At 37.3% G+C, this 17,557-nt stretch overlaps 2 protein-coding genes across 5 annotated transcripts; both read right to left on the minus strand.

Annotated features, from left to right (window-relative positions):
* Positions 1-579: 579 nt before the first annotated feature.
* On the minus strand, positions 580-4,946 carry APC10 (anaphase promoting complex 10). Of its 4 annotated transcripts, XM_082867172.1 has the most exons (8): positions 4,689-4,853; positions 4,519-4,578; positions 3,065-3,324; positions 2,923-2,983; positions 2,704-2,796; positions 2,504-2,574; positions 1,069-1,173; positions 580-963 (listed from the first exon to the last, which is right to left on the minus strand). In XM_082867172.1, exons 3-8 carry the CDS (start codon positions 3,241-3,243, stop codon positions 894-896), a joined length of 579 nt encoding a protein of 192 aa, XP_082723298.1. In that variant the 5' UTR covers positions 3,244-3,324; positions 4,519-4,578; positions 4,689-4,853; the 3' UTR covers positions 580-893. The 4 variants fall into 4 exon arrangements, with proteins under 4 accessions (XP_082723298.1, XP_028053190.1, XP_082723299.1 ...); XM_028197389.2 differs by having other exon boundaries at positions 4,519-4,946; XM_082867173.1 differs by lacking the exon at positions 1,069-1,173.
* A 63-nt stretch (positions 4,947-5,009) lies between these two features.
* LOC114257623 (uncharacterized) lies at positions 5,010-6,299 on the minus strand. Its single transcript, XM_082923939.1, has 3 exons — positions 6,011-6,299; positions 5,550-5,680; positions 5,010-5,459 (listed from the first exon to the last, which is right to left on the minus strand). Exons 1-3 carry the CDS (start codon positions 6,297-6,299, stop codon positions 5,010-5,012), a joined length of 870 nt encoding a protein of 289 aa, XP_082780065.1.
* Positions 6,300-17,557: the final 11,258 nt, after the last annotated feature.

Consider the following 17,557-nt stretch of genomic DNA (forward strand, 5'->3'; position numbering starts at 1 on the left):
TCTCGTTTGGCAAGAGGCTATTTTAGCCAATTAGTCAAAAAGTTACTAAATTAGCCAAAAAGCCAACAATTCATACCAAAAAGTCAAAGATTCTCTTTTCTCTCTACTTTTTGCACATCTTTTCGTAATTAGTCAAAAAGTCATCCCAAACATACAAGTTTTTTTTACCTACCTTTTTAGCCAAATAGTCAAAAAATTACTAAATTAACCTGTTCCCAAACGAGGCCTTAGACTGGGCTAAGATCCTCAACCCTAGAAGGAGTTCTTGTCCGCATCATTCTCTATTTATGAGTGCTATTTATGAGTGTTTTTGCACTCGGCTTTCAATTATAGGTTTGCTCTCACTTCCTTGTATCCATGACGCGTTATATTTTGAGCAGAAGTGCTCTGATACGACTTGTTAGTGGTAGGAAGCATTCTGTTACAATAAAAACACGATAAATCAATAATAATTAAACATCAAGAAGGAGAAGCGTAACAACCATACAGGGGATTTTCAAAAAATATTCTTTATACAGGCTCAACAACTGCCTATCCAATCAAAACATTCATAAGTATTCCTATATATACAATAACAAAAAACACAAATAAAATAATTATATAAAAAATAATAATAATATCTGAAAATTAGTTTAAATGCCAAACACATCCACAGAGGATGTATGTTGTGAACAACTTTAATTTAGATCCAAGGTTTCACAAACCAAGCAAAACATGATGTGCGTGACACCAAAAAAAGTAAAAATAAAAAGAAAAGAAAAGAAAAAGAGTCCAGTTCTTGCTACAAAGGAAGAACAACATATAACTGCAAGGAGACCATCTCTATCTTCCAATAATCCATCTTGTCACATTCAGCAGCATGCTTTGCTAAAACACACAAGATCATGTACTCCTCATCGTACAGTAGAGTAAGTAATGAACTCCCTTGAGGTGAACTGAAAGGGCTGGAGTGGAATAGGGTTCCTGCGGATAGAACATAAAGTGAGATGATTCGGTTAGACAACAGGTAATCACATACATGGGTACAAAGACTCAAACTCATCTAAAAGCAGAAAGACTCAAACTCACAGTCGAGGCCCATAAACTTTTATTTGGCGTACATGGGTATCTCTTCCATTAAGATGATTTGACAACACGGCAATTTGCAACATGAAAGTATTGACAAAAGTGTCCCTGCCAAAGATATTGGTAAAACTAGAGTTCAGAAGTTTACTAACTTGTGCATACATACAATTCAAAACCACTTAATAGATGGATACTTTTAGAACTTAGCCAATCTATTTCCTAAAAATAAATAAGCATTCTTTTCTTTTCTTTTCTTTTTTTTTCCCCCCCAAAATCATATTGCAAAACGAAAGTTAATGGAAAACATTTTTCGAATAAGCAGACTTCTCCACTGCTTTGGAACAGGATTAGACCACGAGCACTGCTATTAACTCCGTGTGCAATTACAAATAACCAAACAAGAATTCTCCACTAGTCTATTTCTTTGGGTCTTATACAACATATTTATATTGTGCTACATTCTTATATCCAGACCCATCATCTATGTATAGAAGTATTCATCTGTCCTTTGAGATTATAAGAGCTATGAGATACAAAACAAAGTATCATATGAGGATTATGTGAAAGATAAATAAATAAATAAAATAGATTATTTCTTTAAATAAAAATTAGATGTCAACTAAGGGAAAAAATGGATCCAGAACCTGGAATGCTACCGTAAAGAATCATCAAGGCATTCAACAAGGAAATAACATAAATCACATTACCCTTTTTCTTTTGTTTTCTGAACTACACATGACAAATTTCTTATATTGCACCTTGCATATTAATTTTCCTCAATGGGATATATACAACAAAGAACATATAGATTTGAAGGTCTCCTTTATTAGTCCTATCCTCTTATGACTGGTGCTTTGGCCTAGTACCAGTTGGGGGGTGTAACAAACGTTAGAAAGTATGGTGCAAACCCCATTGTCTATTAAAGGAAAATGGAGAAGGGGAAACGGGTTCTATCGTCTCTTTGAGAGCTTCAAACATGATGTTGCTAAAAAATTCCCCGTGTACTTGGCTCTCAAGGAAAACACACACATTCTCTCCTTGTCACAATCCAGCTTTCACTTATCGCCAATGCGCCATGATGAGAAACAAAATGAACTCCCATTTCAAGTATCATATCAATCCAGTCGCACTCAACAAGGTGGATAAGATATGACTACCTTTCGTTAAGTCCATCAAATAAACATCAGACCAATGTTATATAGTAAAGAGCTGCCATTAAGTTTTAAACCCCAAATAAAATAGATAGTAGCAAGTGTATATGCAAAAGTAACGATACAATTATACAAGAAAGAAATTAAATCAATTTATGCCCAATGTAGCACATATATCTTTGAAAACTAACAAAACCAGCACAAAAGAAATTAATCTTCGAGAATTCAGTAAATAAAATATAAAAAAAATGGCAAATAAACATTGAATTAAAGCTTATATTGCTTACCGAGGATCATTCCCAGATAATAATATGTAGACCCAACCAGTCGGCTTGACAAGTTCAACATTTTTTATCTCCTAGTTGCATTTGCAAGGGCAGAACCAAACTGAACTAGATCAAGATCAATTCAATACAAATTTTAAAATAACGAAGTGTTTATGTGCTTGCATTTGTGAGACAATCTGACTGTTGAGAAATAAATTCACCTTCAAATTGTGGAAACCATCACCGGCACGAATAGAGATCTTACTAGGTGTGTAGCTCTCGTCAAGCTTGAAATCCACATAGAGAACCACTAACTGAAAAACAAGAACTTCTTACTGATTGAAATCAACTACAATAAATAAATAAATAAATAAATAATTACAAAAGCAGAAAGAGAAACAGGCCAAAGTGAATTCAATTGCATATATATATATACATACCTGAAGCTTCACTTTCTTTTGAAATTGAATATTTACAAGGTGAGGCTGCGCCCCATCTGATCTGAATTTAAAAAATAAAATAAAATCACACAGTGAAAGTATTTCAGTATGAGAGAGAGAGGGAGGGGGAGGGGGGATGTACTGCCAGTAGGTGTCGAGGTTATCGTCGCGGAGAGCAGAGACGCCATTGCCGGGCTTGCAAGAACTGACGCTCCAGGCGGCTTTCTTGGCCATTTCACGGAGGTCATCGTCAACAACCAGATTTTGGTTACCTCCGATGAGCTTACCTTCTTCCTCTCCCTCCGATGACTCTGTTGCCATTTTTTTCTTCTAATTGATAGCCTTTCGATTATACTCAACACTTTATTTCCTCCGAACGGACTATGAAAGCCTCCGACGTCTCTGTATAAATATCGTGAGTTATTATAAAACCCTAACGCAACAACTTTAGAAAGGCTCCATATGACAAAGGATTGGATGACTTAATACAGTATTCAGAACTAGTGGGGTGAAAAATTCTCATCAACTACTTGGTGGAGATTTCCATACAAGTAGAAAATTCTCATCAACTATCCAATAGCAGGTAGTTGCAGGAGTGGAGATTTCCTTATGTTGACTTCCCAAAAATTCATTAAATAAAATAAAAAGACTACGAATTAACTGAATTATGGCAAACTATCAACACTTCCATTTCCAAATGTCTTTCCATCTTCTTTCCCCCAAAGGAAGAAAGGAAAAAAGGCCATGCCTGGTTTGTGTTTCAGAAAAAAAGTTCAAAAACATTTAAAAAAAATTAATATAAAAAATATAATTTTAAATTTTTAAAAATTATTTTGGCCTCCCAAAAAATAAAATTATATAAAAATAATAAGTGTTTTTAATTTTTAATTTCTTTCACCAAATTAATTTATAATTGTTTTTTTTTTTTAAAAAAAAAAGAAAATTCTGAAAACCAAACCAAATTATTTCTTTTCAGTTCATTCCTTTTCTTACTATTTTCATGTTAGAAAACCTCAAGCACATTTGTCAGCAGCATCAGCCAACAAAATACTCATCATAGTTATTGTATAGCAGTCAAACTACACCCCACTCAATTTGTTAGATCCACACTGAACTTCAATGTGATAACTTAACACCAAAAAGAAAAATAAATAAATAAATGACCACAACAACAACTTGTTCTGAGACTGCCTACCTGGTTTAGGGCATCTCCAACTCTCCAATTCCACATTCATTAATCTAATTTTTCCCAAATTTTTTGAGCAAAATGGTAATAAACACATACATACGAATCACCAAAGGGTTAAATGGCCGCCCGGGGGGGGGGGGGGGGGGGGAGGAGAGAGAACTATATCTACTAGGGCAAAAATTATCTATAAAATTAGGGTTACTCCACACCCATCAATCTAAATTTCCCCAAATTTTTTTAGCCAATATGGTAATAAACACATACATACAAATCACCAAAGTAAATTGTATCTATTAGGGCAAAATATATCTACAAAATTAGGGTTCTTTGGATTAATGTGTGTGTGTGTGTGTGTGTGTGTGAGAGAGAGAGAGAGAGAGAGAGGGAGAAGCGATTCGAGAACTTACAGTTTGGTATTCGGGTTCGGTCGTCGTCCTCCTATCCTCTGTTACTTCGCTCTTCCAAACCTAGGTTCAGTTGAGAGAGAGAGTGATAAGGTGAGTAATAAAAATGGGAATTGAGAGAAAAGAGTGAGACAGATTGAGACTGAAATTGAGATAGCAATGGAAAATTATACTAATTTGAAACTGGGTTCCAACTCTGGGAAACGTTAGATCCCAAGCTTCTTCGTTACAGAAAAAATTATCCCCTCCTCTCTTCTTCTCTCCGTTCTTATACAATATCTCTCAACAGTTCTAACAACTACCCCTAATCCCGCTCAACAACTTTAATAGCTTCCGCTAATCCCGCACCAAGTCACTAAGCTGTAATTAATCTGTTATCTGGGTTATGTGCGTCTGTTGTCTGGCCCATCATCCAGTCCAGCCCACTGTCCAAACCACTGCACACTGTTCCTAAATTAAGCTCTCTGGATTATTTGGGTCTGTTGTCTGGCCCATCATCCAGTCCAGCCCACTATCCAAACCACTGCAAATTCTGCTCCTAAATTAAGCCCCTTGTCTTGGCCCATGGCAGCAGCGTCACTTCTAGTTGCTGGCCTATCATTCCCGCCCCCTTGAAAAGAGCCTTGTCTCCAAGGCTGGAAAGTTGGAAATTTGGCTTGGAGATCTTGATACAGCTCCCAAGTTGCATCCTCTAGGTATGAATTAGACCATTGTACCAACAATTGAGTGGCTGACCTACCTTTATATTTGATCAAACGTCTGTCCAAAGCTGCAATGGGTTCAGGTTCAAGGACACCATCAGTCCCTATGGGTGGAAATGTGGCTTGTGGTGTGGTGTGGGCTCCCAACTTCTTCTTGAGCATGGACACATGGAAAACTGGGTGTAACTTAGAGTGTGGGGGCAAGTCCAATTGGTAAGCTACCTGACCCACCTTTTTCAACACCTGAAATGGCCCATAAAATCTTGGGGACAGTTTCATGTTAGACCGGCATTGTAATGTACTTTGCTTGTAGGGCTGCAATTTGAGGAATACCCAATCTCCCACTGCAAATTGCCTTTCGGTTCGATGTTGATCTGCCTGTTGCTTCATGCGATTTTGGGCTTGGACTAGGTGTTCCTTGAGGATTTTTAGAGTTGCTTCCCTATCCCTACCCCACTGATCAACTGCAACCACATTGGAGACCCCTGGGATATAGTGGATGTGGGAAGGGGGTACTCGTCCATACACCACTTGGTATGGTGTCAGCTTGGTAGCAGTGTGGTAGTTGGTATTGAACCACCATTCAGCCAAAGGCAGCCAGTGAGCCTATGCCTTGGGCCTATCTCCTGTCATGCACCTGAGGTACACCTCAAGACACCTATTGACCACCTCGGTTTGGCCATCCGTTTGAAGGTGGTAAGAGGTGCTGAGGTTCAGTTTTGTACCTTATAACCGGAACAGTTCCTGCCAAAAAAAAATGGGGTCCCGATCAGATACGATAGATTTAGGCATGCCATGCAATTTGTAGATGGTATCCAAAAATGCTTGGGCTACTTCCACAGCTGTATAAGGATGGGAAAGGGCAATGAAATGAGTGTATTTGGACAATCTGTCCACTACCACTAGTATGACAGTCTTGCCATGGGAATTGGGGAGCCCTTCCACAAAGTCCATGGATATATCGGACCAGATGCCTTCTGGGATGGGCAAGGGCTGCAGTAGGCCAGGGGAAGCTACTGTCTCTGTTTTGTTCCTCTGACAATTATCACATTGAGCCACAAAAGCATATATGTCCTTCTTCATACCCTTCCAATAAAACGATCGCCGTGCTCGGTGATAAGTTTTTTTGGTACCGGAATGTCCTCCCAAAGGGGTAGCATGTATCTCCTGCATAAGTAACTCCTTGAGCTGTGCATTTGAGCCCACTAATAGTCTGCCTTTGTAGGTCAACAGCCCATGTGTCCAAGAATAGCCTGGTTTGGCGGTTGGGTCATTGGTTAAGCCCTCAATGAGTGTTTTGAGGGTTGGGTCAGTATGCTATTCCTGTTTGAGAGAATTGAGCCACTCAGGTTGAACAACTGAAAGAGCTGAAACTGTGCAAAATTGTTCCAAGCTCTGTCTGGATAAAGCATCTGCAGCTTTGTTCTCATGCCCAGCCTTGAAAACAATGTCATAGTCATAGCCAAGCAACTTTGTGAGCCACTTTTGTTGCATAGTAGTGGAGATCTTTTGGTCTAGTATGTACTTAAGACTGAGATGGTCAGTCTTGATGGTGAAATGTCTTCCCAAAAGGTAGTGTCCCCACTTGTGGACAGCATATACTACTGCCAATAACTCCTTCTCATAGGTTGATAGCCCCAAATGCTTAGGTGCCAAAGCCTTGCTAATATAAGCTATGGGATGCCCAGCTTGCATGAGGACTGCCCCAATGCCTGTGCCGGATGCATCACACTCCAAAATGAAATCCTCATCATAGTTTGGTAGTGCTAACATAGGTGTGGAGGACATAGCTTCTTTTAAGGTGTTGAAAGCATTTTCTGCTTGCTCATTCCATCCAAAAAAGTCCTTCTTCAATAGAGTGGTAAGTGGTGCACAAACTTTCCCATAATTTTTCAAAAATCGTCGGTAATAACCGGTTAACCCCAGAAATCCCCTCAATGCCTTGATGGATGTTGGTCTGGGCCATTGCAACATAGCCCCAATCTTGACTGGATCTGCTGCCACACCCTGTCCAGAAATGATATGCCCCAAATACTCCAAAGATTGTTGTCCAAAGGCACACTTAAACTTCTTGACATAGAGCTGGTTGGTCCTCAGTAATTGTAACATGGTTTGCAAGTGGTGAAGGTGGTCAGCCCAAGTTTTACTATATATCAAAATGTCATCAAAGAAGACCAGTACAAACCTCCTGAGGTACGGTTTAAAAACTGAATTCATTAGGCTTTGAAAAGTGGGGGGTGCATTGGTCAGCCCAAAAGGCATAACCAAAAATTCATAATGGCCCTCGTGAGTTCGGAAAACAGTTTTTGAGATGTCTTCAGGATTCACTCTGATTTGGTGGTATCCAGCTCTTAAATCGAGCTTTGTGAACACTTTGGCACCATGCAATTCATCCAATAGTTCATCAATTATAGGGATGGGGAATTTGTCCTTAACCGTCAACTTGTTCAATTCTCTGTAATCAACACACATCCTCCAAGTGTGATCCTTCTTTTTCACCAATAGCACAGGGGAGGAAAAAGGACTGGTACTCGGTCTGATGATTCCAGCGTCCAGCATCTCTTTGACTATTTTTTCAATTTCATTCTTCTGTATGTATGGATACCTATATGGCCTCACATGGACGGGTGCACTGCCTTGTGTTAGGGGAATTCGGTGGTCAATCAATCGTTGAGGAGGGAGAGCACTAGGCTCCACAAATACATCATTAAAATCATGTAAAATGACTGTAATATCAGTGGGTACCTGCTCTACATGTGTAGCTGTGATACTGTACAACTGAACCAGGTAACCTTGGTTGGTTTGCTGCAAAGCCTTGCTCACTTGCTTGCTAGACACTTGTTCTACCTTGCAGCCAGTGTCCCCCTTGAGAAGGATGGCTTGTCCCTCCAATTGGAACTGCATTTGGAGGTTCTTAAAATCCCAAAGTATTGGTCCTAAGGTGGACAACCACTGCACCCCAAGTACCATGTCACACCCTCCAATAACTAGGATGCGCACCTCTGGGGTGAAGGTGGCTCCCTGCATTTCCCACGTGAAGGCCTTACACAATCCTTTGCTACATAATTTGGTTCCATCAGCCACTGTGACTGGAAAATCTGTGGTGGGTTCCACTAAATGTCCAGAACTCTTGGCCACACTTGGCTCCACGAAGGTGTGTGTACTGCCGGAATCAATTAAAATAGTGATGGGCCTTCCTTTAACCTTCCCAATTATTCTCATGGTCTTAAAGGATAGGTTACCTGACAATGCATGCACTGAAATCTGCATGTCATCACTCACCTGAGAGTCTCCATCCTCTTGTAATTCCTGTTCCGGCGCATCTGATTCCTCATCTTCCCCAAACAGCAAATACAATTGTTTCCTTTGGCACTTGTGTCCCCTAACATACTTTTCGTCACATTTGTAGCAAAACCCTTTCTCTCTTCTAGCCTCCATTTCCTTGGGAGTTAGTTTCTTGATGGGAAAATTGAGGGTACTGGTTAGAGTTGAGTTGGGAGAAGTGTTTGGTTGGTATTTGTAGTCAGTAGGTACTGGGGTTTTGGTATCAGGTTTAGGTCCACTTGAGGGAAAGGGTTTTGGTAATGAGAGGGTTGGGGAAGGGAAAGACCAATTGCTATTGGATGATCTTTGGGGAATTTTTTTTCTTCTACTAAGGGCTTCAATGCCTTCTTCTTGTAACCTTGCTAAGCCTATAGCATAGGAGATGGTAGTCGGTTGGAACATTTGGACACCAGCTTTGATCTCATCTTTCAACCCACTGACAAAACAGCTGACAAAGAACTCCTCGGTTAAGCCTTTGGTTTTGTTGGCTAACTCTTCAAATCGCTCCTGGTACAGCTTAACAGACGTAAACTGCTTCAACTTGGTCAATTGCCCCATTGGATCCTCAAAAGCATTAGGGCCAAAACGCAGTTGAAGTCCGTGAGAGAATTCAGCCCAGGTAGGCATTTTCTAAGTTCGTTCAAACCATTGATACCACTGTATCGCCTCGTCAGTGAGATGCATCACAGCCAGTTTTACTTTACTACCTTCATCAATCTGATTAAATTCAAAGAAGCGATCACACTTATAAATCCAACCAGTAGGATCCTCACCTGAGAATTGGGGAAAATCAATTTTGGCATAACGAGTTTGTACGTAGCCAGAGTTGTGGGGTGAAGGTCTATGAGGGGTTACGGAATCTCCGCCCAGATCTTCCGTCGATGGTTGTTTCTGATCTTCACGAAGGGTGAGAGCCATGATCATCTCCTTGAGCTGGTTGAGAGCAAGCTGCGTTCGCGCTTCACTCTCATGCTGTTGGTAAACCAAACGTTCGTCACTCTCGCGCAACTGACGAATGGTTTCCTCCATCCTCTTCTGTTCTTGCGCACGAGTCTCCGTCATTAGAAATTATGGCCGAGGAACTGCTAGCTCTGATACCAGTGATAAGGTGAGTAATAAAAATGGGAATTGAGAGAAAAGAGTAAGACAGATTGAGACTGAAATTGAGATAGCAATGGAAAATTATACTAATTTGAAACTGGGTTCCAACTCTGGGAAACGTTAGATCCCAAGCTTCTTCATTACAGAAAAAATTATCCCCTCCTCTCTTCTTCTCTCCCTTCTTATACAATATCTCTCAACAGTTCTAACAACTACTCCTAATCCCGCTCAACAACTTTAACAGCTTTCGCTAATCCCGCACCAAGTCACTAAGCTGTAATTGATCTGTTATCTGGGTTATCTGGGTCTGTTGTCTGGCCCATCATCCAGTCCAGCCCACTGTCCAAACCACTGCACACTGCTCCTAAATTAAGCCCCTTGTCTTGGCCCATGGCAGCAGCGTCACTTCTAGTTGCTGGCCTATCAGAGAGAGCGTAAAATTATCCCCCGCCAAATCTATAGTTTGGCTTTGAGAACTTCATAAAAAATATTGTTAAAAGCCAAATCTACCTTACAAATCTACGGGATAAGCGCTCCCCTAACTCATCTCTTCATATTTCTTATACTATTTTTATGAGTGTTAATTTAAACTCGCATTAATAATTCAAATAGTTTATTTTGTAACTTTTATAATAAAAGTCTTTCATATAAAAAATTAATTTCATTAGATAATTATAAATATGAAAATAAATCACATTTTATTTTATAAAATAGATGATTTAAATTTAATTATATTTTTCATTCATTCATTTAATAAAATAAAATGTGATTTATTTTTATATTTATAATTTTTTGTATAGATGACCTTCATTACAGAGTCTACGAAATAAATGGTTCAATTCAAATTAGCAAAAGCCATGTCTCCTTGCATAATATGGATTCCAAACATTCACGAACTCAATGTGAATGAGTCGAATTACTTATCCCTCGGTCTATTAGTGAACCATCTCTCCAGGGATTGTGAAAGATGTTCCACTAGAAATATTCTTGTTATTGCTTCGACTCATATTCCCCAAAAAGTGGATCCTGCTCTAATAGCCCCGAATAAATTAAATACGTGCATTAAGATACGAAGACTTCTTATTCCACAACAACGAAAGCACTTTTTCACTCTTTCATATACCAGAGGATTTCACTTGGAAAAGAAAATGTTCCATACTAATGGATTCGGGTCCATAACCATGGGTTCCAATGCACGAGATCTTGTAGCACTTACCAATAAGGCCCTATCGATTAGTATTACATAGAATAAATCAATTATAGATACTAATACAATTAGATCCGCTCTTCACAGACAAACTTGGGATTTTCGATCCCAGGTAAGATTGGTTCAGGATCATGGGATCCTTTTCTATCAGATAGGAAGGGCTGTTGCACAAAATGTGCTTCTAAGTAATTGCCGTTCGAATTAAAATCCGATAGTACAGAAAGATATGGAGAGATGAGGCATGGAGGAAAACTTATTCCCAACACTTGAAGAGAACATGGAGGATTCTAAAACATCTGAGTATTCAAGACACTTAGGGCTTGTTTGGTTTGTGTTTGAGAAATTTTTTTTCTGAAATATGCTCTACAAACACATTTCTAGGAGTAATCAAACCAAACAAAGTTTCCCAAAAAAATTCTCAGAAATGTGTTTGGTTGTCTTTTTTCAGGATCACTTTTCAAAAAAAAAAATTTAGAAATGTGTTTGGTTGTCTTTTTCCAGGATCATTTTTCAAAAAAAATTCTCAAAAATCCGTTTGGTTGGTTTGTTTGAGAAAAAAAAATACAAACACCCCCAATTAAAAAAAAAGATTGTGTAAAAGAAAATTTGGGAATCTCATTTAAAATTCCATTTAAATGATGATAAGTTCCACTATATTACAGGTTGTAGTCTTTCAAAAGCCTATTCACTTGTGAAAATTTTGCTGATGATGCTTGCATTTTTCAGATTCATAAAAAGGACCATCTCCCATCAGTATTGAAACACACGGCCCATTTTTGGGAAGGAAGGAAGTTGGTGTTGTGGGACGGACAGGGAGAGGAAAAACGCTGGTGCACTACATTTTTATGTTGTCATTAACTACTGCATTAGTCTACCTACTCAAGGAAAAAGGAATTTCCACAAGAACAATTAATACATTGGTCTGGCTACTAAAGGAGGTCAGTTTAATGGCATGGCTCAATGACCGATGATTAAATGATCAGCTAAAGTTTTGGCATGAAACACCCGTGATTGCAAATGCAGGCAAAGAGACTACCCCATGGTTTCAAAAAAAAAAAGTACCCCATGGTTTAAAAAAACCATACATGAACAAACAAACATTAAAAAAACATGCAACTATAGTGCCGATACATGAACCATACATGCAATTTGTAGAATTTGTGTACAAATTTCGTGTACTTATAAGAACTCATATCAAAATTTCCTTTTTGCTGCATTTTTTATCAGTAAATTGAAAATTTCATATATTTCTTAAAGGCAGACAGTGCTGCTACAAATTTTTGAATATTTACCGATTGGGAAATTTCACCACACATTGACAAACCCAAAGGCAGCGACGAAAAAATAAGCCATGCGAACTTTGTAAACCTTCATCAATCAATACATTGTTCAAAACTCATGTACCAAATGAAATTTAAAAAAAAAAAAAAAAGGGTATTCGTTCATCAGAAATACCTCTTGCTTGCTTGGATTTGGTGGCCCTCAAATCCCACCATCCACAACGAAGTTTTGAGCATGGCCTCTCCGTTTTTGCAGCGAAGGATGAAGTTATGCTTCATCTTGGTGGGGTTTGAAGCTGGTTGGTTTGCATTTTATAAAGCCCAAAAGAAAAAAAATGATGGACATTGATGTTACAAGAAAATGATGGACATTGATGTTACAAGTCCCGATTGTGTGAAGATTTAATTCAGTTTGACTAAGACCAAAGTTAAGGCACGATTTGGGGAAATCTGTGAGGCAGACAAGTTGTGGCTGTTCAAAGAGGACTCGTACGAGCAGATGCCCCCTATTGCCTCAAGCTTGTGCGACATAGAGATGAATAAGGTAATAGATAGTGTCGGTGCATCTATGGCGGAAGATTTCTCAAATCTTCAACAGCGTACTGATGGAGGGAAAACAAGTGGGTTTCTTTGAAGGCACTTGGGCGAGTGCAGATCTTGGCCTACAGGTGTGAATCATCTTCCTTGACATAGCCGAGAGAGAGCCGTTGGACTGCCTCTGAAGGATTTTCTTTGTATCAGAGAGATGAGGTCAGAAAGGTTCTTTTGAGAGAGAGAAGTTAATAACACAAGATGCGCATTGTGTTGGGAACCATTTCTCTGAGATGAGTCTTCAGAGAATATTTCAGAAATTTGTTTGCCAAATGCGTTTTGGTACTTTTTTCTCTCAAAAATTGTTTCTCAAACACAAACCAAACAAGCCCTTAAACTTGTAAATATCTTGCATAGATATTTCTATAGCATTCTAGAATATTCTTTTAGCTTGTACCAAAGGCTTCCAAGGGAAGCTTCTCCATGAATTTCCTAGTGGATTCTAGAGTGTTCTAGAAAAGGCCAAATGTAACGACCAAATCGCATATAATGATTAGCACTTAATTAATTATGGAGATTTGAAATTAATTGCCAATTATTCCAATTTAATCTAGGTTTTACGAAAAGTATGAAGATTGATTCATTTATGGTTCTATTAAGTGCTTACGTTGGAATTAGAAATTAAGGATCCAAATGGCTTAAGGAAGTAAAATTGAGAAGTTGAATCAATTTAATTTTAACTACGGACCCATTTGGGAGTTTAATTAAATATTCGATTCAGTTTAGTAAAATTGAGATTTGATTAATTACGTCCTAATTGGAGTTGATTAAGTCATGAGGATTGAAAATTGTGATTATTATAAATTAAATTTGTTTATGATGTGTCCAATTTGAATATGTAATTTATTGATGGAAATTTGAGTTTTAGAAATTGAAGGCTTAGATGATTTGGAAGATCAAAATTGATAATGAAAATAAGTTTAATTTAATATTTGGAGCCTTTTGAGAGTTTGATTAAAAATCTGATTCGGAATGATAAATTTAAATATAATTAATTGGGTTCTAAAAGAAGTCAAATTAGACTAATTAAATTAGGTGGGATTTGAGATTAGTTATAATTAGCTAATTTTGTGTCAATCAAGATTCATTAAGACTAAGTGTTACTCAATTAAATTAATCTTAATCAGAAATTAAATAGTATAATGGCTTAAAAATTTGAGAACGCATGTGGTGTGGGTGTACCGAAAAAAAAAGTGGGTATACAAAGAAAGCTGCTTGTGTGTGCATGTGAGAGTGTTGTGTTGGGAGCCTGAGGTGATGTGCACGTGTGCATGTGATAGCATCAAGTGCAGATGTGTGTATATTTGTTTCCTTTGTGCTGGAGCACTCTTGGAGGGATTGAGGTCAAAACCGAGAGAGGGTTTTGCTGGAGCAAAGAAACAATGAGGAAAAAAAAAAAATTAAAAGAGGAGCTCAAGTTATTGAGGAAGAAGAAGAACTAGAAAATTCAAGGTATGGCATTCATGTTTAATTTGTGTAGAATCCTTACGTTATACTTGAAATTAATGAGGTAATTGGAATCAATATCTTGTAAAAAAAAAGAGGAATTAGCAAGAAGATGATGAAAAATTGGGTTTAGTGTAAAGATTATGAAAATAAATTTAGAAAGTAATTAGTTGAGCATGATTCTTGTTATTCTTCATGAAGTTGAATCTCATCCTTACATGCATGTTAGAATTTCAAAATTTTAGATTTAATTTATGTGTAAAAAGACTTATGAGATTAAATTTGGGTTTGCATGCAAAATCAAGTTAGGACCAAAAGTATGAATTAGTATTTCTTAAACTTGTTGAACTGGATTCAATTTCATATAAATAGAAGAAGTTAGCAAGATGATGAGTAATTGGAGTTATGTTCAATTTATGGAAATTAAATTAGAAATCAATTATTTTGACCTTAATTTTGTAATCTTGCATGAGATTACGTTCCATTTGTTACATGCATGAATAAATTTTACAAGTTTAATACTCTAATGATGCATACATCATGGATTTTGAAGGATTTGGATTAACCCAATCTCATATTTTGAAGAGAAAAAGGAAATGTTTTAGGAACATCAAGTTTATGGAAAATTAGAATTAATCCTAATGCTAGATAAAGCTTTGATTTTATAATTAGATTTTTAATCCATGCATGTAATGTAATTTAAGATTTTATTTGAATTAAACATATTTTGATTACAAATTAAGTTGAGTTTAAGATTATGGAAATTAGTTGGAAAATTTTAAGAATATAAAATTAGTAATTTTGATGTCAATTTCATACATGCATTGTGGATTTTCAAGATTTTAGAACTTTAATCCATATTTTAAAGCTTATGAGTTTGGGATTGAATTTTGATATTAATTAAGAAGTCAAATTATAATTTGAGCTTGATAATGTAGAAGTAGTTGGATTTTTGATAAGTGTTTTATACATGCATTATGGATTATGAAAAATCTGAATTAATTCAAGTTCATATTTTGAAGAGACAAATGAAATGTTTTAAGAAAATCAAGTTTATGGAAATTTGGAATTAATCCTAAAGTTTTGATTTTATAATTAGATTTTTTTTATTCAATCCATGCATTATAAATTCAGTACATACATGATTATAAATTAAGTTGAATTTATTTAATCCATGCATTTTATTTAGAATACCCATGATTATAAATTAAGTATTTGGTTAAAAATTGAGTTAAGTTGAATTTCTAAGAAATTGATTTGTGTAATTCATAGTTAAGTTGATTTTGTTATTAATAGTAAAAATTGGATCTATTGGTATTACATACATCATGGAATTTCAAGAGGTTGGAAAGTCTAATTTACATTTTAGAATTGTGGGTTGATATAAAGAAGATGAATTAAAACTAAATTTGGGCAATTGGAGCGTGATTTTGAATGAATGTTTTCTAATTGAAAGTGTTTACAAAATTATACAATGGTTCTCCATTTTTGTGTACCAAAAATACATGTTTTGAGGCTTTGAATATCAAATATGAACTTTAATTACAATTTTAGAAATTTCGGAATTTATGTTGTCCGCTCGAGCGAGGAAAGTCTTACTCGAGCGTGAAAATCGAGCTCCCAGTAGTTTTTCAAATTTTGCAGTCCGCTCGAGCGACCAAAGTGGCGCTCGAGCGGAGACCCATTTTCAGCATATTTTGAAAAATTGCATTTAGTTCACATTTTTATTCTCATCTCTTTCCAAGGCATTCTAGACATGATTTATGACTCAATAAAGATTAATAAGCTATCAATCAACATAAATTAGTTAGTTAAAGAATGAATCATTGATGTAGTGGTAATTGTTTAAGAAGCCGAGTAAAAGATCAATCTATTTGGAAAAGAAGGGCTTAGTAATGGCAGAATGCGTGAAATAAGAATCCGGTTTATTTGAATGAGAAAGAATAAGCATAGTAGAACTTCGGACTGTTTAAACGGAAAAAGACTAAGAAAGTCAAGTTTGATCAAGGGAGTAATATTGTATTTCAATGTGTATATGTTATGTGCTTGTGTAGGTCACGCGCCATTGTCTACCTGATTTATCTGATATGTCCAATCCGTCTGATTTGCTTCTGCGGCTATCTGTGAGTAATAACTCTGTAAAGTTATGTTTAACTTAAGTATTTTCTGACTGGTATGGTATGATCTGTTTTCTGAAATGCTATCTTACGAATTATGAATGAACGTCCAATTTTTTGAAAAGTATTTGTGGCACCTTTAGGTCATGTGGCCCTCGCCCGGGGGTAACAATACCGCGGCCAATCTGCATGTGGCCTTCGCCCGGGGGTAACAATACCGCGGCCAATCTGTATGTGGCCCGTGCTTGAAGGTAACAATACCATGGCTACTTGCGCGCAAGATATGGGCCTTTATGGTCGTTGGTACCAACTATGTATGTGGGTCTTTGGACCAATCTGATCTAATAGCTAATGGGTGTACCACGTATGATCTTATGCAAAATCTGAATATGAAAATGATTATGAATATGTATACGAATCTGTTTCTGTTTTGAAGTCTGAATATGCTCTGATTTAAATACTGGATCCTAACTTGTGCTGGGCATCATTCATAAAACCCCTTTACTCTGTTATTATTCACTGGGCTCTAGCTCACTGTATTATTTATGTATGTAGGTGATCAGGCATGTGACCAGGCTTAGAGGCATCTGCCTAGAATCTGTTTTTGTTAGCCAACCTATGTGTCTCTCGTGGAGGTTCCGGATATGTCAAGTGATTACCGCTATGTGATTTAAAGTTTAAGTCCTTTTTGTCTGATCTGTGTATATATTATGACGTAGGGGCAGGTTCGGGTCGTGACACCAAGAGTGCCTACAAATAGGAGAGGAGCTTATTTGCTCCAAAGCATCTAAGAATTGTAAAGCTTTCTCCCATGTGAATACAAGGCATTCTCTCAAACTCTCTTGCGTTCTTCTAACTTCTCTTTCCAAAAAGTTTGTGAGTTAGGCTGACTTAGTATCATTAAGTAAGACTTGAGATTGTTTAAGTGCTGCACAGATAGCTTGGAAACAACCAAGGCCGTGACACGAGCTACCCAATCTAATTGTAGCATATCAGAAAGACAAGCACCAGTAGTACAATGGGCAGACCCATTAGCACTTCTTAGGCACCATTTAAAGAACACACCATCTTGCCTAGCTAAGGATTTGATATCCTCAACAATAACACCACAATCCCAAGGGGAGCTTCTTCCGAAACGCATAACTGAACAACACATAACATTTTACTGTCCAAGCTGAGGAGGAGACCAAACAGATGGACCACTTCTTGTATTGCTTGACAACCCATGAAGCTGTGGGCACCTCTTGTATTGCAATAAAACAAGCCTCTTCTATG

The sequence above is a fragment of the Camellia sinensis genome, chromosome 4, assembly GCF_055761805.1.
Source record: "Camellia sinensis isolate YWXY chromosome 4, ASM5576180v1, whole genome shotgun sequence".
NCBI lineage: Eukaryota > Viridiplantae > Streptophyta > Magnoliopsida > Ericales > Theaceae > Camellia > Camellia sinensis.